At 38.9% G+C, this 17,322-nt stretch overlaps 1 protein-coding gene across 1 annotated transcript; it reads left to right on the top strand.

Moving 5' to 3' along the window:
* Positions 1-681: 681 nt before the first annotated feature.
* OSTC (oligosaccharyltransferase complex non-catalytic subunit) lies at positions 682-11,553 on the top strand. Its single transcript, XM_010953648.3, has 4 exons — positions 682-894; positions 4,932-5,025; positions 6,541-6,738; positions 10,969-11,553. The coding sequence occupies exons 1-4, from the start codon at positions 756-758 to the stop codon at positions 10,985-10,987; spliced, it is 450 nt and encodes a 149-aa protein (XP_010951950.1). The 5' UTR covers positions 682-755; the 3' UTR covers positions 10,988-11,553.
* The last annotated feature ends 5,769 nt before the right edge of the window (positions 11,554-17,322 follow it).

The raw sequence follows: 17,322 nt of genomic DNA, 5'->3' as shown, positions 1-17,322 counted from the left end.
AAAAAAAAAAAAAAAAAATTCCTCTCTACTACATACTTAAATGTAGATATAGCATTTACGAAAATAGGGGAAGACACGGGTTATTTAAAATAGTATTTTGGTCACATCAAGGTATCTGCTTTAGGCATCTTGTGGAGATGATCTGACATTTGTGATAGATCTAAACTGGGTACATATTTTTAAATTTTATAATATATTAATTTACCAATTATAAGTGACGATTGTTATCATTACTATCACCACTATTTCTTCAGGAAGGAAAAGCTCAGCAACATAGGACTTTCTCAAGCTCTTGAAAAATCCGGTAACAAAAAAGGCAGAGCTTTCCAAACGTCCCCATTCATCCTCCCGCTCTGGGAACCTAGAGCATCCCACGTCCAATCAGCTTCCAAATCCCCACCGTCGCAAGTGGGAGGGGCTCAGAAGGATTCGGTTCCTCCTGCTTCTCTAGCTTGGCCACGTCTGAAGCCCTGTAGGTCCTTGAAGGTACATAAATCACCTGCTTATACATTGGCAATAGCTGAGCTTCTCATTCAAATTAATATTTCGCAAGATTCAGTAGTACATAGTTTGAAGTCTCATCACTTATCTGTTTTTATAGTTTCTCCCTTTTCTTCTATCGGCATATAAGCTGCTTCCGAGCGTTGCGGACCTGCAGGTCCCTTCCCCGCGCACGCGCCGGCGAAAGGGAGGGGCGGGCCTGTTTCCGGGTGGCGCTTGGGGCTCCAGGCCGAGCTGCCCCTGCCGCCACCGACATGGAGAGTTTGTACCGAATCCCGTTCTTAGTGCTCGAATGCCCCAACCTGAAGCTGAAGAAGCCGCCCTGGGTGCACATGCCGTCGGCCATGACGGTGTACGCTCTGGTGGTGGTGTCTTACTTCCTCATCACCGGAGGTAACGGCCTGACTGGGTCCCGAGAGGCGCTGAGGCGCGGAGAGCCGGCCCGCGCCGTGGGCGCGTCTGCTCGGCTGGCTCTCAGCCCGGGAAAGCTTCGCTCTGCTCTCGATCTTTTCGGAGGATGGAGGGAAGTTCTGGGGTCCCAAGTGTTAACGGCCCAAGGGTTTACTTGCCCTGCCGCCCTGTCCTGTATCTTGAGAGGACTCGTGTTCTCACTCCCTTTGCTCTCCCTCTCCTAATCTTTTAGCCAAGCGATCCGAGTCGAATAATGTCTTTTTCAAGCCCAGATTGTTGCTCTCTTTTATTTATTTATTTTTTGCATGCCATAAGTTGTTTGACGGAGGTCCTGGGAAAGTCTTTTCTGGCCCATTCTACTTCCACAGTTGGTCGAGAGAGTGTGGGACTCTCTTACCTTCTCTTTGTCTACGGACCCTGAATCCTTGAAAGAGAGTTGACAGTCCTTAGGTTTGAGCTAACAAACCTAAGGGTTTGGTGTTGCTTTTGCCCCAGTCAACAATAAGTATGAATGGGAACTTCTGAAACCACGGTTTGGATAAATATTTGAGACTGAGGATAGATTTGCGGAAGGTTATCTTACTTCAAAGAGCGGAAGTCGAGAATTTAAAGAATAAGGAAAATAGCATTATTGTTGAACACTGCTGCACTATCATCTTATCCTGTCCCTTGCAGAAGGGGCGTCTCTTTGTATAGTGGTGAGCTGGCAATCAGGCTACAGTCTTTTCATAGCCACCACCCTTTCAGGCCGCGGTTCTGTGATTTACTCAGCTGTGTGCTACTGCACTTTTAGATTTTGGGAAGTGGGGTATTTAATTTGTCAATTATAAAAATAGATTAGGGAAAGGAAGAGCAGATGGTTTTACTTTTAAGGCAATAGTCATAGACATCTTCATTTTCATAGATGTTTTGTGAGAATAGTTGGCACTGAAGAGACAAGCGTCAGAAATTATGTGGGCTTAGTTCTAGGGTGTACCTTTGGATTTACCCTCCTCCCAAATCTAGAATAGTAACAGTTAACTTATTTAAATGAATTACATTTTAGATATTTTTTTACGTTGGTAAGATATTATCCTAGCAGTGCATTAGCATTAACATCTGCTTGGCACATTAATAGGTGTTGTATTGAATAAACAAAATTTTAAGTGCATTTAAAAAAAATAAGTCTTCATCTGCTAGAAATCTTTTCTGTAACTCTACCTCTCTTGGAGCCAGGGCCTTTGCTAGAAGCTTCACAGTTTTCATTCTGGCCACTTTCCCCCTGGATTATTGTAATGGGGAGATTCTTTGCCCCAATTTCCAGGGAAAGTAAAAGGAAATCTTTTAGTGGCCAAGCTGTCTCATTCAGGGAATTGGTTTGCCACTGGAAAGGAGTCTCTTGTAAAAACTGTGGGTGTACCTTTATAAATAAACAATATTTATTACTGAGAAATATTCAGCAAATAGTATACTGAGTCCTTACTAAGTTCCAGGCACTAGGTACTGGGGACAACAGTGAATGAAACAGGTAAGGGCCCTGCCCTTCTGAAGCTTATAATGTCATGGTTGAGACATGTTAAATATCACATACATTTTTTTCCATTGCGAACTTCCACAAATGCATTAAAGGAAAGGAACAAGAGGTTATGAGACAATAATGGGAGTTGGGAACATCATTTACATTGGAGTGCGGTTCTGAGGAAGTGACATGTTAGCCAAGATCAGAAAGACTGGGGGAAATGGTATGCTAGGCAGAGGGAAAAGTATGGACCTATATAGGACTGAGAGACCAGTTAGGTGAGTTTTGTGGTTCATTTATACTAGACGACGTTGGTGGCAGCAGAGATGGAGGAAAATTTAATGAAAGATATTTTGGAAGTAGTTTCAGTAGATCTTTTTATTTGTTTGTTTTTTTAATGGAGGTACTGGGGATTGAACCCAGGATCTTGTGCATGCTGAGCATGCAGTCTACCACCGAGCTACACCCTCCCCCCAAGATTCAGTAGATCTTGATGATGGATTGATTGGATGTAGGAGGAGAATGAAGTGTGAAGGAATCTTATTGGTGTCTGATTTAAGCACAAGTAGGTGGAAGTGTAATTTTCTGAGACTGAAGAAATGAAGTTTTTTTGGTGGGGAATGGTGAATCCAGATCTTTTTGGAATATATCATAGTTGGACATAGCCAAATGTAAATAGTTGGATATATCAAGTTTGCAGATAGGAGTCTAGAACTGAGAAAAGAGGTTTATGTTAGTCAATAACACATGTTTTCTGAACTCCTCACACAAGCCAGATATTGAAGAACATAGACAAATTTTCTCTTCTTAGGTAGCTTACAGCTAATTTTTAAAAATTAAGGTATAGTTGATTTACACCATTATATAAGTTTCAGGTCTACAACATAGTGAGTCACAATTTTTAAATGTCATACTCCATTTATAGTTATTATAAAATATATTATAAAATATAATTTTAATGGTGCTAACATTATTTGATAGGTGTTGGCACACTGAGAGTTATTAGAGTTGAAAGCCTGAAGGAATAAGTTCAACTGGGGAGAGAATGTAGGAAAAGAGGACAGTGGATCAAGCCCTAAGGAATGCCGTACACTTAGTGCTTCCCTAGAAGAGAAGGCTCAGTTAGAGAGGTAGCAAGAAAACATGGACAGGAGTGTCACAAAGGCCATGAGAAGCCATTTTTTTTCCTCCAAGAAAATGGCCTTAGTAAACTGGATCAAGTCCTGCTGGGAAGCTTCCTAAGATGAGAGCTGAAAAGTGTCCTTTGAATCTGACAATATGGAGGTCATTGGCCACTTCGGCAAGAGTAATATCAGTGGTGACAGAAGCCAGATTGGAGGGTGTTGAATGAAGGGTGAGAATGTGGAGACAGCAAATTTATGTTTTTGTTTTTTTCCCCTGGAAGGAAACCTGCCTATTTTTCAGAAAGGAAGCATAGAAATGGGATGTTAACCAGGAGGATCTAGAGTCAAGGGAATGTTGATGTAGGGAACAAGAGGTTGAAAATACAGGACTGAGGTATCCAAAGGAACAAAGTCTCTGAAGAGGCAAGAGGGGACCGAGTCCTGATTATTACAAAAAGGATCCCACATTGATAAGGGGAGGGACTCTTCCTGTGTTGTAGCTGGAGGGAAGGAGGTGAGGCTGGGTGCAGATACCACTTTGTAGGTTTGGCGAGGGGGGGGGGGGGGATTAGGGAATCCCTATGTGATTGTTAGTCAGGGCCAAAGGAGACAGTCTTGCTATGCTTAGTGAAAGCTAGAAGTGAGGATGGTGGAAACTAGTGGAAAAGATAAAGAATAGATGTTGACAGTGGAAGACTGGGAAAACTGTTAATGTTGATGGACATGAATATTAATAATCATGATGATTACGACACAATGATGGATATCAACATTAATGATCATGAATCTCTAGTATTGCCAGTCTGCCTAATGGTGTGATTTTAAAATGTCTCATTTTACTTTTAAGCAAGATTTCTCTAGTTACCTCTCAATTTATTGAAACAAATCCAAGCATATGTGGAATATTTTCTTGAACTAAAATGAACTTAATGTTAAATCTCCTTTATTGTGGAGTCATTCTTGAGTTTAGAAACAGTTACTCTGGGGGAGGGAAATAGCTCGGTGGTAGAGCATGTCCTTAGCATGCATGAGGTCGTGGGTTCAATTCCCAGTACCTCCATTAAAAAAAAAAGAAACAGTTACTGAATAAATTTCTTTTATGAAATACCTCTTTTAGAGATAGTATTGTTTAAAAGTCATTCTCAAATACTTAGTTGAATATCATATTGTATATCAACTTTACGTCAATAAAATAATAAATAAAATACTGAGTTGAATTTCTGAGTGGTTTATCTGAATAAATGGTTTATCAGGGATAAGCTGGGCCTCATTTGATGACAATAATACATCATAGCAGTCCTATTTAAATATAAATGAACCTTTAGAGACAGATGAAAACTGTAATTCTGTGTTATAATTGGAATCCAATCTAATATATGCTGTTGTCCTTCACACAGGAATAATTTATGATGTTATTGTCGAACCTCCAAGTGTTGGCTCTATGACGGACGAACATGGGCATCAGAGACCAGTAGCTTTCTTGGCCTACAGGTAAAAGATACCATTCTGAATGATTTGGTGCTGGGAAAGAAGATTGCCGGGGGATGCCTACCTATTTAAAAATACAGTGAGACCGCTTGGGTCCATCTGTATTTAGACAATAGCTAAATTTAAAATGCTAAATTCAGAGATTGCAGGAAGTGGACAAGAACAAGAGTAGAAGTATATTATTCATTTACTCATTCATTAGGGAATAAAATATTTCACAGTGATTGGCATGACCACGTATATAAGGGAGGGTATCAGTTTAAAATACATTTATAGATTATTCTGGGGCTCATCAAACCACTGGTACCTGTTTATTTGTAAGTCAGCCTTTATTGGAATTAGGCACGTACATTTGTTTCTATATTGTTTATGGCTGTTTACAAGCTACAGTGGTTAAGTGTGACACAAACCATATGGCCTGCAAGCCTGAGATATATACAGTCTGATTATTTAAGAAAAAATTTGTAGACCCCTGAATAAACTGTTAAATGAGAAAACTGATGTTTGAACCTTGTGTGTTCTATGTCAGCAATGAACACCATTGCAGTGTGGTTTGTTTCATCTGAGAAATGCTTGTTGTATTGCCTTCTAAAAACTTCTTGGTAATTGTCTCCCTAAATGTAGCTGTATATTTGTATTTACACTTACATTAATGGTATTCCTTGCGTAGAATATTCCTGGAAGGATTACTGTGATTCTCTGTGGAGGGGATCTCGATGCCAGGAGATCTTGTTGGTAGGGAGACCTTTGACAGTGTCATCATTTGTTTGGATTCTGGAACTGCTATATGTGTTGGATTTTCAGTTAATACAATTAGTTCTTCTTTACATATGCTGATGTGTAAGTCACATCTTTAATAGAGTGATTTGCTTTTTGGGGTCCATGAGCTCCAAGAATTTTGAAAGCTTTTCATCCCTAGAAAAATCAGATACATATATATGCAAAAATTTGCATATAGTTATAAGGCTTTATAGATTGCTGGAAATCTTTGTGGGGTTCATAAAGCCTCAGTTAAGAACACTTGCTTGTAAAAAACTTCCCTTTGAAACAAGAGGCTTATTTATTATCATAAAATTCAGGAAACATTTCTAACCAATTCAAAATTAATTTGAAATTGATAGTAGAAATTTAAATAGGAGAACTTTTAAAACCTAAAGTTCTGGTTAAAGGGTCATACAATAGTTGGCTTTTAATAAGTTTTAATTTTACAGAGACAGTTGCATTAGTTGAAGTTTTAAAATTAAAAACTTTTTTTGAACATAAGCTCCATGAAAACAAAGATTTTTGTCTCCTGATCATTGTTGTACCCTCTGAACCTAGAACAGTGCTTGATACGTAATAGACTCTGCATAGATGCTTGCTGAAATGATATCCAGAAATAGAAAATAGTTGTAAAGGTAAGAATAAAAAATAAGCACAAACATTTTTAGCAGGAATAGGAATTTCAATCTAGGGAAAATTTTTAAAATTTTTCTGGGAATTTGCATTTATTGTTTTGCTGTGGTCTTTCTTTTTCAGAGTGAATGGACAGTATATTATGGAAGGACTCGCATCCAGCTTCCTGTTTACAATGGGAGGTTTAGGTTTCATAATCCTGGACCGATCCAATGCACCAAACATTCCAAAACTCAATAGATTTCTTCTTCTATTCATTGGATTCGTCTGTGTCCTATTGAGTTTTTTCATGGCTAGAGTATTCATGAGAATGAAACTGCCGTAAGTTGTTAAGTACTTTGTGTAATCAGCAACTTAACCTGAAAACTGGTAAAAATAATTACCTGGATCATATAAAATCATAGGAGACTTAATTTACCCCTCATTTAAACAGATGAGGAGTTTGTGACTTGCTCAGGGTTATAGGTAGAAGTAAAATTGAGACCAATAGGTCTTCCTGACTGTTATTTCCATACATGTTCATGAGAAAATTCAGTCATTTTATTGTAGCATCAGTGACCACTGGCTGGAGATGTTTCTCCAAAGTGCTTTTTGGTTAATCTGTGACATAAGGAATTCCCATATTAATAGTATTAGCGGGGAATATTTTCAAGCTATTAGTTGCTGCTGCTGTTTTTTTTTTTAAATGTTTCAATTTTTTAATTTTTTTACTTTTTAGTGAAGTACAGTCAATTACAGTGTGTCAGTTTCTGGTGTACAGCACAATGTCCCAGTCATGCATGTACATAGATATATTTATGCTCTTTGAATATTGATGTGAGGAAAACCCATTAAGCCTTGGACAAGATGGAGAGTTACTGACTCTTCAAAAACTGAGGAAAGAATTTCATATATATAATGATTATTTTGATTCAGAAAACTTGCACCATCTTTAGAACAAAAGTAAATCGATTATATGGCAACTTTTATCATTCTATTTAAGATCATTCATTTGAAATATGGACAGATCTGATCATATTTCCCTATACTCTGATTTCACCTATGGATACATTAGTAACTACAGGAACTTTGGGCAAACATAAAAAGGTTAACTCTTAGAAAGTTTATTTTTTAGGGAATATGTTAAATATCAAGTGGGAACTATACTTTATTTATTAAAACTGATACTTTCTGATTTTATTGTAAGAGATAAGAGGGAATACAAGAATTTGTTTGAATTTCACAAGTTGACTTGTTCTGTGGCTTAAGCTGTCTGTGTCCATAACACATCTGGGATAGAGGGAACAGGCTTCCCCTGGAAAGTCAGGAGTATTTATCCTGCACTCGTGTTCCCGTCTTAGCCCTCCAGGATGGGAAAAGAGAGCAGTGTTCCTTGTCAGCTGATGATCTGTGTGGCCATGTGGCTCTTTCAGACTCTTCTGCCAATAGCTCTTATTTTTGTCCCTGGAAAAGCTTTGGCCATTTGCTAAATTGTTTGAAGACTGATTTATTCCAGCCTCCTCTTTTTGTTCCTCTTTGTTCTGCCCTTGTTGGAAAAGGTAGACTGATAGGAAGAGACTGAAGTTTTTCATAGTGAAACAAGAAAAGATCCTCCCAGAGAGCATAAAGAGGCTATTAAAAGTTAACAACCAAAACAGAAGGAACCTTTGGAGGCATATAGCAGAGCAGAAGAAGTGGGCAGATTTGCTCACAGAACCAGATTTGTTCCCATTCTACTTAAGCTTCCTATTCTTCCTTAAGGGTTTAAGTCTTAGGATGTGTGTTTTTCTTTTAGCGCAAGCATTTGGCTTTCAGGATAACAGCTATCTGCTGCTCACAAAAAAGCTCTGAGAAGTGTTTAAATCTCTGGATTGCTTTCATCTTACTTTTGCAATTATTTACGTAAACATTTATCTTGTCCCCATCCTATAGGCCAGTGTCTGAGATTGTTAACTAAGATAACAATAAGAAAAAGAGTATACTCTCTGGGTTTAAGGTGTAGATTATGTGTAGATGTAATCAAAGCAGAACAGTAGTCTAAACAGAGAATTGCTGCTTTCTGTAACTTGTTGTGCAGCTAAATCTTAAGATTTAACTTTCTAAGAAGAAGGGATTTATGGTCCCCCCTTTTTTTTTTTTTGGAGGGGGGCTAGCGGGAGGTAATTAGGTTTATTTATTTTTTTCAGTGAAGGTACTGGGGATCGAACTCAGGCCTCATGCGTCCTAAGTGTGCACTCTGTATGCATTCTATCGCTGAGCTATACCCTCCCCCACTATGGTCCCTTCTTTGGTATGATTTCTCATCTATAGCTCCTAATGCCTGGTATCTTGGGTATGGAGTGGGGAGAAGCAATGGATAGTTTTGGAAAATAAAGGGAAGCAATAGTGTTGTATTTTCTGGAATATTTGCAGGCCTCAAAAGAGCCTAGTGTGTGGGCCTCCATATTGCACATGATAGGGGTGTGGTTAGTACCACCAGCAAGGAGGGGAAGTGTCTTTCTTTTTGTGCACACATTCTCTTTGATGTCCCAATGTATATAAGCAGTTTAATATATACGTGGAACAGCAACGACAACAAGAAGACAGTAACCAGTAACCATGAGTTTTTTCCCATCAAATAAGCGACTAGCATCCGAGATAAAGGATGGCCATGCTAATCGATGCATCATGGTAACCTCCAGGGATGTATTCTCACAAAGAATCTGATACCATCTTTAGCAAGAGGTGCCTTTAAAAAGGAGAAAGCAGTAGCAATGGAGTGGTACTACTAGCTGTATGTTTTCTGTTGTATGCTTTTTTAAAGACCTGACATCTTCCCTGAAGATACAATTGTACAAATTAAAACATGGCTTTGTTTGATGCATAAGTAGAGGTCATACACTAATTACAAGGAAGAATACCACAAACATGTAGCTGTATCAAGAGACTGATGTCCAAAAAAAAAAAAAAGAGAAAGAGACAGATGTCCAAAAGTCAGTGTTCACATATCAGCAAAAGCCGATGACAACTGTCCCTAAAGAGTCCTCAGGACTTTTGTTTCACTGTGGAAGCCAGCTGTTGAGTAATTTCCACTGGTGCAGGTATTAGTAGACACTGACTTAAAATCTTCTCGACCCTTTTTTCTTCTTGTTAAACCTTTTTTTTTTTTTTTTTTTTTGTCTTGTGAAGCTTAAGTCTTAAAGTATGCTTTTTGTGAAGTAACAGGCATTATAGTAGCATATTTATGTGGAGGTCTTCAAAGCCATTAGGTACCCTAAGAGCCTTTTTATTGTTTATTCAATTTTGAGGGGGTGAGTAGAGGTGAGAAGTACTGGATTATATCAGAGTCATCATGAAGGCGGTTGTGTGAGATGAAAGTTCTCTCTGTACTCAGAGTGTGGGTTGGCCAGGCTGATAAAGCAGAAGGAAAGGGGCTGATGAGTTCTAGGGAGATCACGTTGACTGCAGGTGGATCCGAGCCCTCCAGGGAGTCGGGGGAGTCCAGGAGCTGGAAAGGAGGAAAATCACATTGTGTCTGCTGATACGTCAGGCACTATAGTAGATCTCAACCCTCTGGAGCAGTTTGTAATCCCCACCTTAGAGATGAAGAAACTTGAGACTCTGAACTAATAATAGCTAACATTTGTCCAGTGCTTCTTACCATGAATGGCAGTTACTGTGTTAGTAGACTCTCTTATATAATCCTTCAAACCCTTTGATGTAACTCCGTTTTACAGATGAGGAAACTGAGTGAAGTCTGCCTAGGCTTACCCACAAGTTTTAGAAGCAGGGTCAAAAGCAGAGAAGTTCTAAAGGCATCAGCGGAGACAGGGTGTATTGAATCCTTTCTTAATGTGAATAGCTTTACACAATTTTTCTGTTTTTTTTCCTTGATCCTGCAGATCTTTAATTAATAATAGGTTGCAAGGATTTATTGCAAAAGAAAGGATTTGGAACTTTATAAAAGCAAACTTAATGCTTTAATTTGAAGAGGATTTCAGGGCCTAAGTTGTACATTTCGAACAAGGATCTCCTGTGTGATTAGTGTGAAGTTTGACTTTCTCAACAGCTACAGTTAACACCCCTGCCTGCTGTCAGGATATTTCCTACAGAAACAGAGGTGCAGGGCAGATGCTTCTGCACCTCTGTTTCTGGAGGGGTCAAGGGCTCACCTCCCAGGCATGAACAGCTTCTGATCCCCCTACCTTCTTTTTTGGTAATATTAGGGTTTGTAGGAAATCCACACCAACTTCTTCCCATAAAAATGTTTATGCAGTTGTGAGAGTCCAAAGGAAATTGATTCCAACTCTTAACTTTAACATAACAGACATTTCCTTTACTTTTTCCCCTGCATCCTGTGTTGTTTAGCATATTGGTTTGTAGCTTTGTCCTTTGAGGGGAAAGGGTAATGGACCCAAGGCCTAGCAATGTATATATTTATTGAGGAGGGTGGTGGGGATATGAAATACGAACCATGATGAGGTATCACAACTATATTTTCAGATTGTCATTTGATTCATCATAAAATTTGTTTGGGACAATTTGAAATGTTGCTTCCTTTTCGTTTTTTGTGTTTATAATTGTTTTTTACAGGGGCTATCTGATGGGTTAGAGTGCCTTTTGAGAAGAGAACCATGGATATTGAATTTGCTCCTGTTAATGATGTTTTAAAGGCTGTACCAATCCTCTGATACGAAATATGGAAAAGGATGAAAAGCAGCAGAAAAGAAACATCTAGTGAAAACATAGGAAGCATGGTAAAGCTTGGACTAGAAGGTCTTCTTAGTATCAAAGAGACAAGCTTATCAGTATTTCTTCCTGCTGGCCTGTACTGACATACCAACGATGTTACGCGGCATTTTCTTCTTCGTTTTTTTTTTTTCCCCTTAAAGAAAATATACTTCATTTCTACAGCAACAATATTGAATAAAGTGATTATTTTTACAACCCCCTTAACATTTTTTGGAGATGACATTTCTGACCTTCAGAAATTAATGTAAAATCAAGAAGCGAGAGCCCATAAGCTGAGAACTCTGGACAGCTGATCAGCTTTCCCTGTGGTGCTTTGCCTTTAAACAGAGCGTGTGGATAGCACGTCATTTCAGATATGTATGTAAGACTGTTTCCTGAACAATAAGCTGTATGAAAGGAGCAGAAATAAATAATTTTTCTAATTAACACCTTTTAAATTTGTTTTTTAATTGACTGATGGTATTATTCTTTGGTCTATAATTACTCAGTCCCATCTTGTGACTTTCTTAGCTACAGTTGGTAGCCGAAGCCTCCAAGTGTAGTGGGGAGGATGCCTTACGTGGGGAAGTTCTAATGTCCAAGCACAGGCTGCACGTCTGTGTTGTAAATGTGATAGTGTTAGATGAAAGTTCCTTTCAGGTATTCATTTTCCGTAATTACCACAACTTTGAGCACATCTAAAACCACCTCGAGCCAGTTCTTCTAGCCAGGCCTTTGAGTTCTCCCCAACTGGCCATGAACTTCACTTCTCTAGTGCCTTGATTAATTCTTTTCCTAAGATCTTTGTAGTAAAATTTTCTCTTGAGGATTTCTTTTTTTTTTTTCTTTCTAATTACAAGACTGGTTTTGCTGTAGCTGTTCATTAAATTTAAAAAGATTCATTTATTTGGAGTACCTATTATATGCCGGGCAGCCCTGAGGGTTATGGGGATAAATAAGACAGATAAAATCTCTGCCCTCATAGAGCTTGTGTTCTTATAGGGAAGCCAGATAATTGAAAGATAAGAAATGTTTATAAAATTTCAGGTACTGATAAATACACAAGAACAAAGCAAGACTTGTTAATAGTCTGTCCTAGAGTGACTGGTGTGGGGAGAGGAGGTTGCTATGCTCCAAAGCTCTGAGCAAGGAAAACAAGGCCTATATGTATGCACCAACTTTAAGGGCTGATTTAGCTTTAATTGCATTTTTTTGTTATTTGGTCATAGTTTAAAACCTTGATTAAATCAGACGGACAGACAGTAACACAAAGGTGTTAAGGTTTCAAAAGATCTTTTCCTGAATGACTGAGCAGTAAACAGTTCCTCTTAAGCACCACCAGATGGTGGTGTTAAGGTTTGGTGTGTTTTTCTATGTCAGCAGCTCTTAAAATTTTGGTTCGGTTTTGGTTTTTGTTTTTATAGTAAAATAAACATATCCTCACTAAATACAATGGGATATATTTAAATAATTTCGCTGGTAAAGTTGTGGTATTTTATGTGAAGAAAAAAACCCCGTACTTTGTGCTGGACTTAAAATGTTTTGGGGACACTAAGCCAAAATGTCACAGCTTGATAAAAAGCCTGCTAAGCATTTTAACAGCAGAGGTTAAATAAATGAAAGAGAGTAAATTAATGGACTAGACTGGAAACAAACTAGTCTTTGGTCTTATCACAGTGTTCTCCAGGAAATGGATATTAAAATGGACTTAGAATTGCAAAATGGCTTAGTGGAGAGGAACTCCAGGGAGAGGTAAAGGAAGGATGCAGAATTAGCCAGGAGAAGCTGTCATTCTGTGGTGCACAGCTAACAGGTGCTGTCAGCCCGATGAGGAGCTCCAGCAGAAAGAACGCCTGTCAGAAGAATAGGTTGGGTGGAAATGGCTACACCCTTGGACCACTTGCTACCTTGTCAGGTCTCTGGCCTGGTGCCATCTTGAGATTAGCATGATCTTGGCTAGAAAGCTGAGGTGAACCCTGACAAAGCTAACAACTGGAGTCTGTCAGCCAGCCCCGCTCCGTGCAGCTAGGCAGCAAGTCCACCAGGGGATCTGAGCAGCCCATCTCTGTCTGCCACAGATTTTATAAAGAAAATATCCTCTTTATAGGATTAAAATGAGAGGCAATCCTATATATCTTGCTTATGAAAGGAAGATTGTACTATGATTGTTGTTAACATTCATTTGAATTGGGAAGTGTGAGGTAACTTAGGTTCTTAGTAAATGGTACATTCCTGAAGTGTAAAGCTGGAATAAAGGTTATTTCCCCATTTTACTAGTAAGTGAATTTCTTTGTTAGAGAGCTTGAACTAGAATCCAGGTCTTCTGCAAAGCAGGCCAATTATTCACATTATATACTGCTATTTTCTGATACAGATCAGTCTTTGAATGTAGTAATAAGTATATGCTTAGTCATAAAAGATGGAATGCCAGATACTAGGTTACATCAGGAAGAAAACTGCAACCCCTGAAATTACACATGTGGAATGTATAATCTAGTGAATAGCCACTAACGCATGGATTCTGTTTGCTATAGGAGTGCGTGGGAGGGGCACCTAAACCCAGACTTGGGGTGAGGGAAGCCTTTAATTTGTTGTTGAAGCAATGACTACTTATCTGCCTAAATGTTTCAAATACAAATGCACTTTTTCCCAAGTCTCTTTTACTTGTTTTCCTTATGTACTAAGACTTTTTTGTGCTAAGATGTTTTTTAAAAAATAATTTTTGTTTCCTATTTTTCCCATTGTCTTTAATTAAACTTTGTTTTAAAAGTGTATTTCTTTTTTGGCGGGGTGGTAGTGGGGAGGTAATTAGGTTTATTTTTATTTTAATGGAGGTACTGGGGATTGTACCCAGCACTTTGTGAACGCCAGGCATGTGCTCTACCACTAAGCTCTACCTTCCCCACCCCAACTCCTAACACTAAGACTCCTGAGTGAGAGAAACTGGCTCATTGTCTTAAGCAAAGAGGGTAAATTATCTGGATACTGGCATGTCACAATACACAAGACAGGGATGCTGGGCAGCAGGAGTGCCAGAATTGAGGGTATGATACTGGAAGGACTCCATTGTTTATTTCTGATACAGTCTATGGGTCTGCTTCATGCTTTTTTCCCTATAAAACCAATAACTTTTATTACTCTAGTTCAGAGTAGAGGGAATCATGGCTGCCAACCTATCTTGATCATTACTTGACAGCTTCAACTTGGCTGAAGTAATGTAACTTTCTAGGAAATTTCCTTGATTCAATAATAGTTAAGGGCACCTCCTCGAATGGAAACTCCTACCTCTTCCCTTGTCTTTGGCCATTCCTCCCTAACTCACCCCTCTAGCTCTGTGGTCTGGCTCTCTTTACAAGGTTACCCAAAGCCCAATCAAGTTGCCAAGTTTACGGAATTTAGTTCATATAATTTGTTACAAAGTTTGTGAGACAACTCAAGTCCCAATTTCACTATCCACGATGAGGTGTCCTCTAACTTCCGCTGAACCTGCTAATGACGGGAATCTTTTCACCTGTCAGGGCAGCCCATGCCATCTTCAGATCTCTTTCTCTTTCAGAAAGCCATTTCCTATTTTGCTTTAGTTCCTCGGTTTCAGGTCCACCCCTTGTGTTTACATCTAGACATATCTACCTGCACTATCTAATGGCAGCCAGCATTTCAAAGAGTAAAATGCTCTCCTGAGCTTCCATTTTTTTCAGGCTTACCACTTCTAGCGTTCAGGCTCTGAAATGTTGGGTCTGATTCCTTGATGGTCACTCCTCTCCCACTGCACTGCCGGTTGTCTATAGTCCTTTAGAAATACGTTCCCCGAGAATTTGGGAGCATTCTCACTGGTGACTTCAATAACTACATTTCACCCTAATAACTGCAAAATCTCTGCCTTATACCTTTTAGTCTTCAGTCTGTGTCTCCAACTACATAGTAGGAATTTCTACCTGTATATAATAAAGTCATCGCAAACTTTAGATTACCAAAATAAAATCCACTTTATTCCTTCCCTCAAAAATAAGTTCTTCAAAAGATTACACATTGCACTTGAGGTGCTTATACTTAGACTGATAGAGCCATTTTGGTGACTACATCCTTCTAATAAGCTGTGTTAATATCAGGGTTTCAGCAATGGTGACCATGGACCTAGATGGACCATATTATGTGTTACTGGTTGCCGTATCACCATGGACAAGTTGCTTAGATTCTCTGAGTCTCGTTTTCCTCTAAGTAAAATGCAGTTAACAATATCTACCTCATAGGGAGGTTCTGAGAATTAAATGAGATAATGCTCGGCCTCTGGAACATAATAGGTGCTCCAGGAATGTTAGCTCTGAACTTCCCTTTGGTTCTACTTCCCTTCACATTCTGTAGTTTCATTTAATGCACGATTGTACGTTCTCCCCCGGAGATGGGAGTGATGGAAATGTGCACACAGGCCTGTGTGATAAATATAGTTGAAGCACGGAATGTCTGCTTTTATTATGTCCACTTAACGAAGTGTTTTTATGATTGATATTTGCCGTTGCCTCTGGGAATGCTTTCTATGCGGCGCCCAGCAGAACGCCACCCCTGGACTGATGGCCAAGGAGCTGCCTTCCGTTAATGGACGGCATCTTCTCGTCATAAAGTCCATTTCTTCAGACGCTTCCTGTCGAGGATGAATCTTCACACATGCCATTAAGTGCTTATGTTGGCAGTTGCTCCACTTCAGAAAAAGAATTTTCTCTTGACAGCAGAGTGTGGGCGCCAGTCTAAACACAGAGCTCTCAAGGTCCCACCAGGTTAATAGGCTGAACAGTTGTAATTCAGAGTCTTCAGAACTGTTGTACTATTTTCACTGAGATGATGGGACATTCTCTGACAATTTTAATATCTAACTGTATCTTTTTACATCACATTTTATATTTGTATAACAGCATATTTCAACTTTTAAAAGTGCCCTCACACCTCTTACTTCATTTAATCGTAACAAGGACCCCAAGCATCTTCTGGGTCTCTTAGTGTCATAAAAAGTAGCAGGCTGAGTCAACAAGGAAGGTACCATTCTGGCTGCTTGATCTGCATTATTCCCAGTCCTCACAACAATTCAGTCTAGTCGCTAGGATCGTCTCCATTCCGCAGGGACCCGCTGGGTTGGACTAAAGCGTCGAGCTCTAAAGCCTTTGTACTTTCTCCTAGAACATTTACTTTTTGTCCTATATTTAATTTATTCTTTAAAACGCGACCTTGGTATGCATTTCCCTCCTGATTAGCCATGTGGAGCACCTTTTCATGTACCTGCTGGCAGTCTGTATGTCTTCTTTAGGAAAATATCTATTCAGTTCCTCAGCCCATTTTTAAAATCAGGTTGTTTGCTTTATTGTTGTCGAGTTGTATGAGTTCTTTGTTTATTTTGGATATTATTCCTTTATCAGATATATCATTTGCAAATATCTTTTCTCATTCAGTAGATGGCCTTGCTGTTTTGTTGATAGTTTTCCTTGCTATGAAATTTCTTTTTAGTTTGATGTAGTCCCATTTGTTCACTTTTGCTTCTGTTTTCCTTGCCTTAGGAGACATATCCAAAAAAGTATTGCTAAGACCGATGCATACTGCCTATGTTTTCTTCTAGGAATTTTACAGCTTTAGGTCTAACGTTTAAGTCTTTAATCCATTTTGATTTATTTTTGTATATGGTGTGGAAAATGATCCAGTTTGATTCTTTTGCATTCTTCTACGATTCTTTCGTAGCCATCCAGTTTTCCTAACACCCAGCAATTCCACTTCTGGGTATTTTTCCAAAGAAAATAACACTAACTCAAAAATATACATGTACCCCAATGTTCATTGCAGCATTACACAATAGGCAAGGTATGGAAGAAACTAAATGTCCATCAATAGATGAATGGATAAAGAAGATGTGGAGTGTGTGTGTGTGTGTGTGTGTGTGTGTGTGTATGTGTGTGTGTCTATATATATCAGCCATAAATAGAGAATGAAATTTTGTGATTTGCAACAAATAAGGGGGATTAGTAAAATAGGTGAGGGAGATTAAGAAGTACAAAATTCCAGTTACAAAATAAATGGGTCACAAGGGTGAAATGTACAGAAAGGGGAATATAGTCAGTGATATTGTAATACCTTTGTATGGTGACAGAGGTATAGACTAATGGTGGTGATCATTGTGTAATGTATAGAAATATTGAATCACTATGTTGTGCATCTGGAACTAACATAGTGTTGTAA

Source organism: Camelus bactrianus, chromosome 2, assembly GCF_048773025.1.
Source record: "Camelus bactrianus isolate YW-2024 breed Bactrian camel chromosome 2, ASM4877302v1, whole genome shotgun sequence".
NCBI lineage: Eukaryota > Metazoa > Chordata > Mammalia > Artiodactyla > Camelidae > Camelus > Camelus bactrianus.
This window is presented reverse-complemented; position numbering and strand designations above follow the sequence as displayed.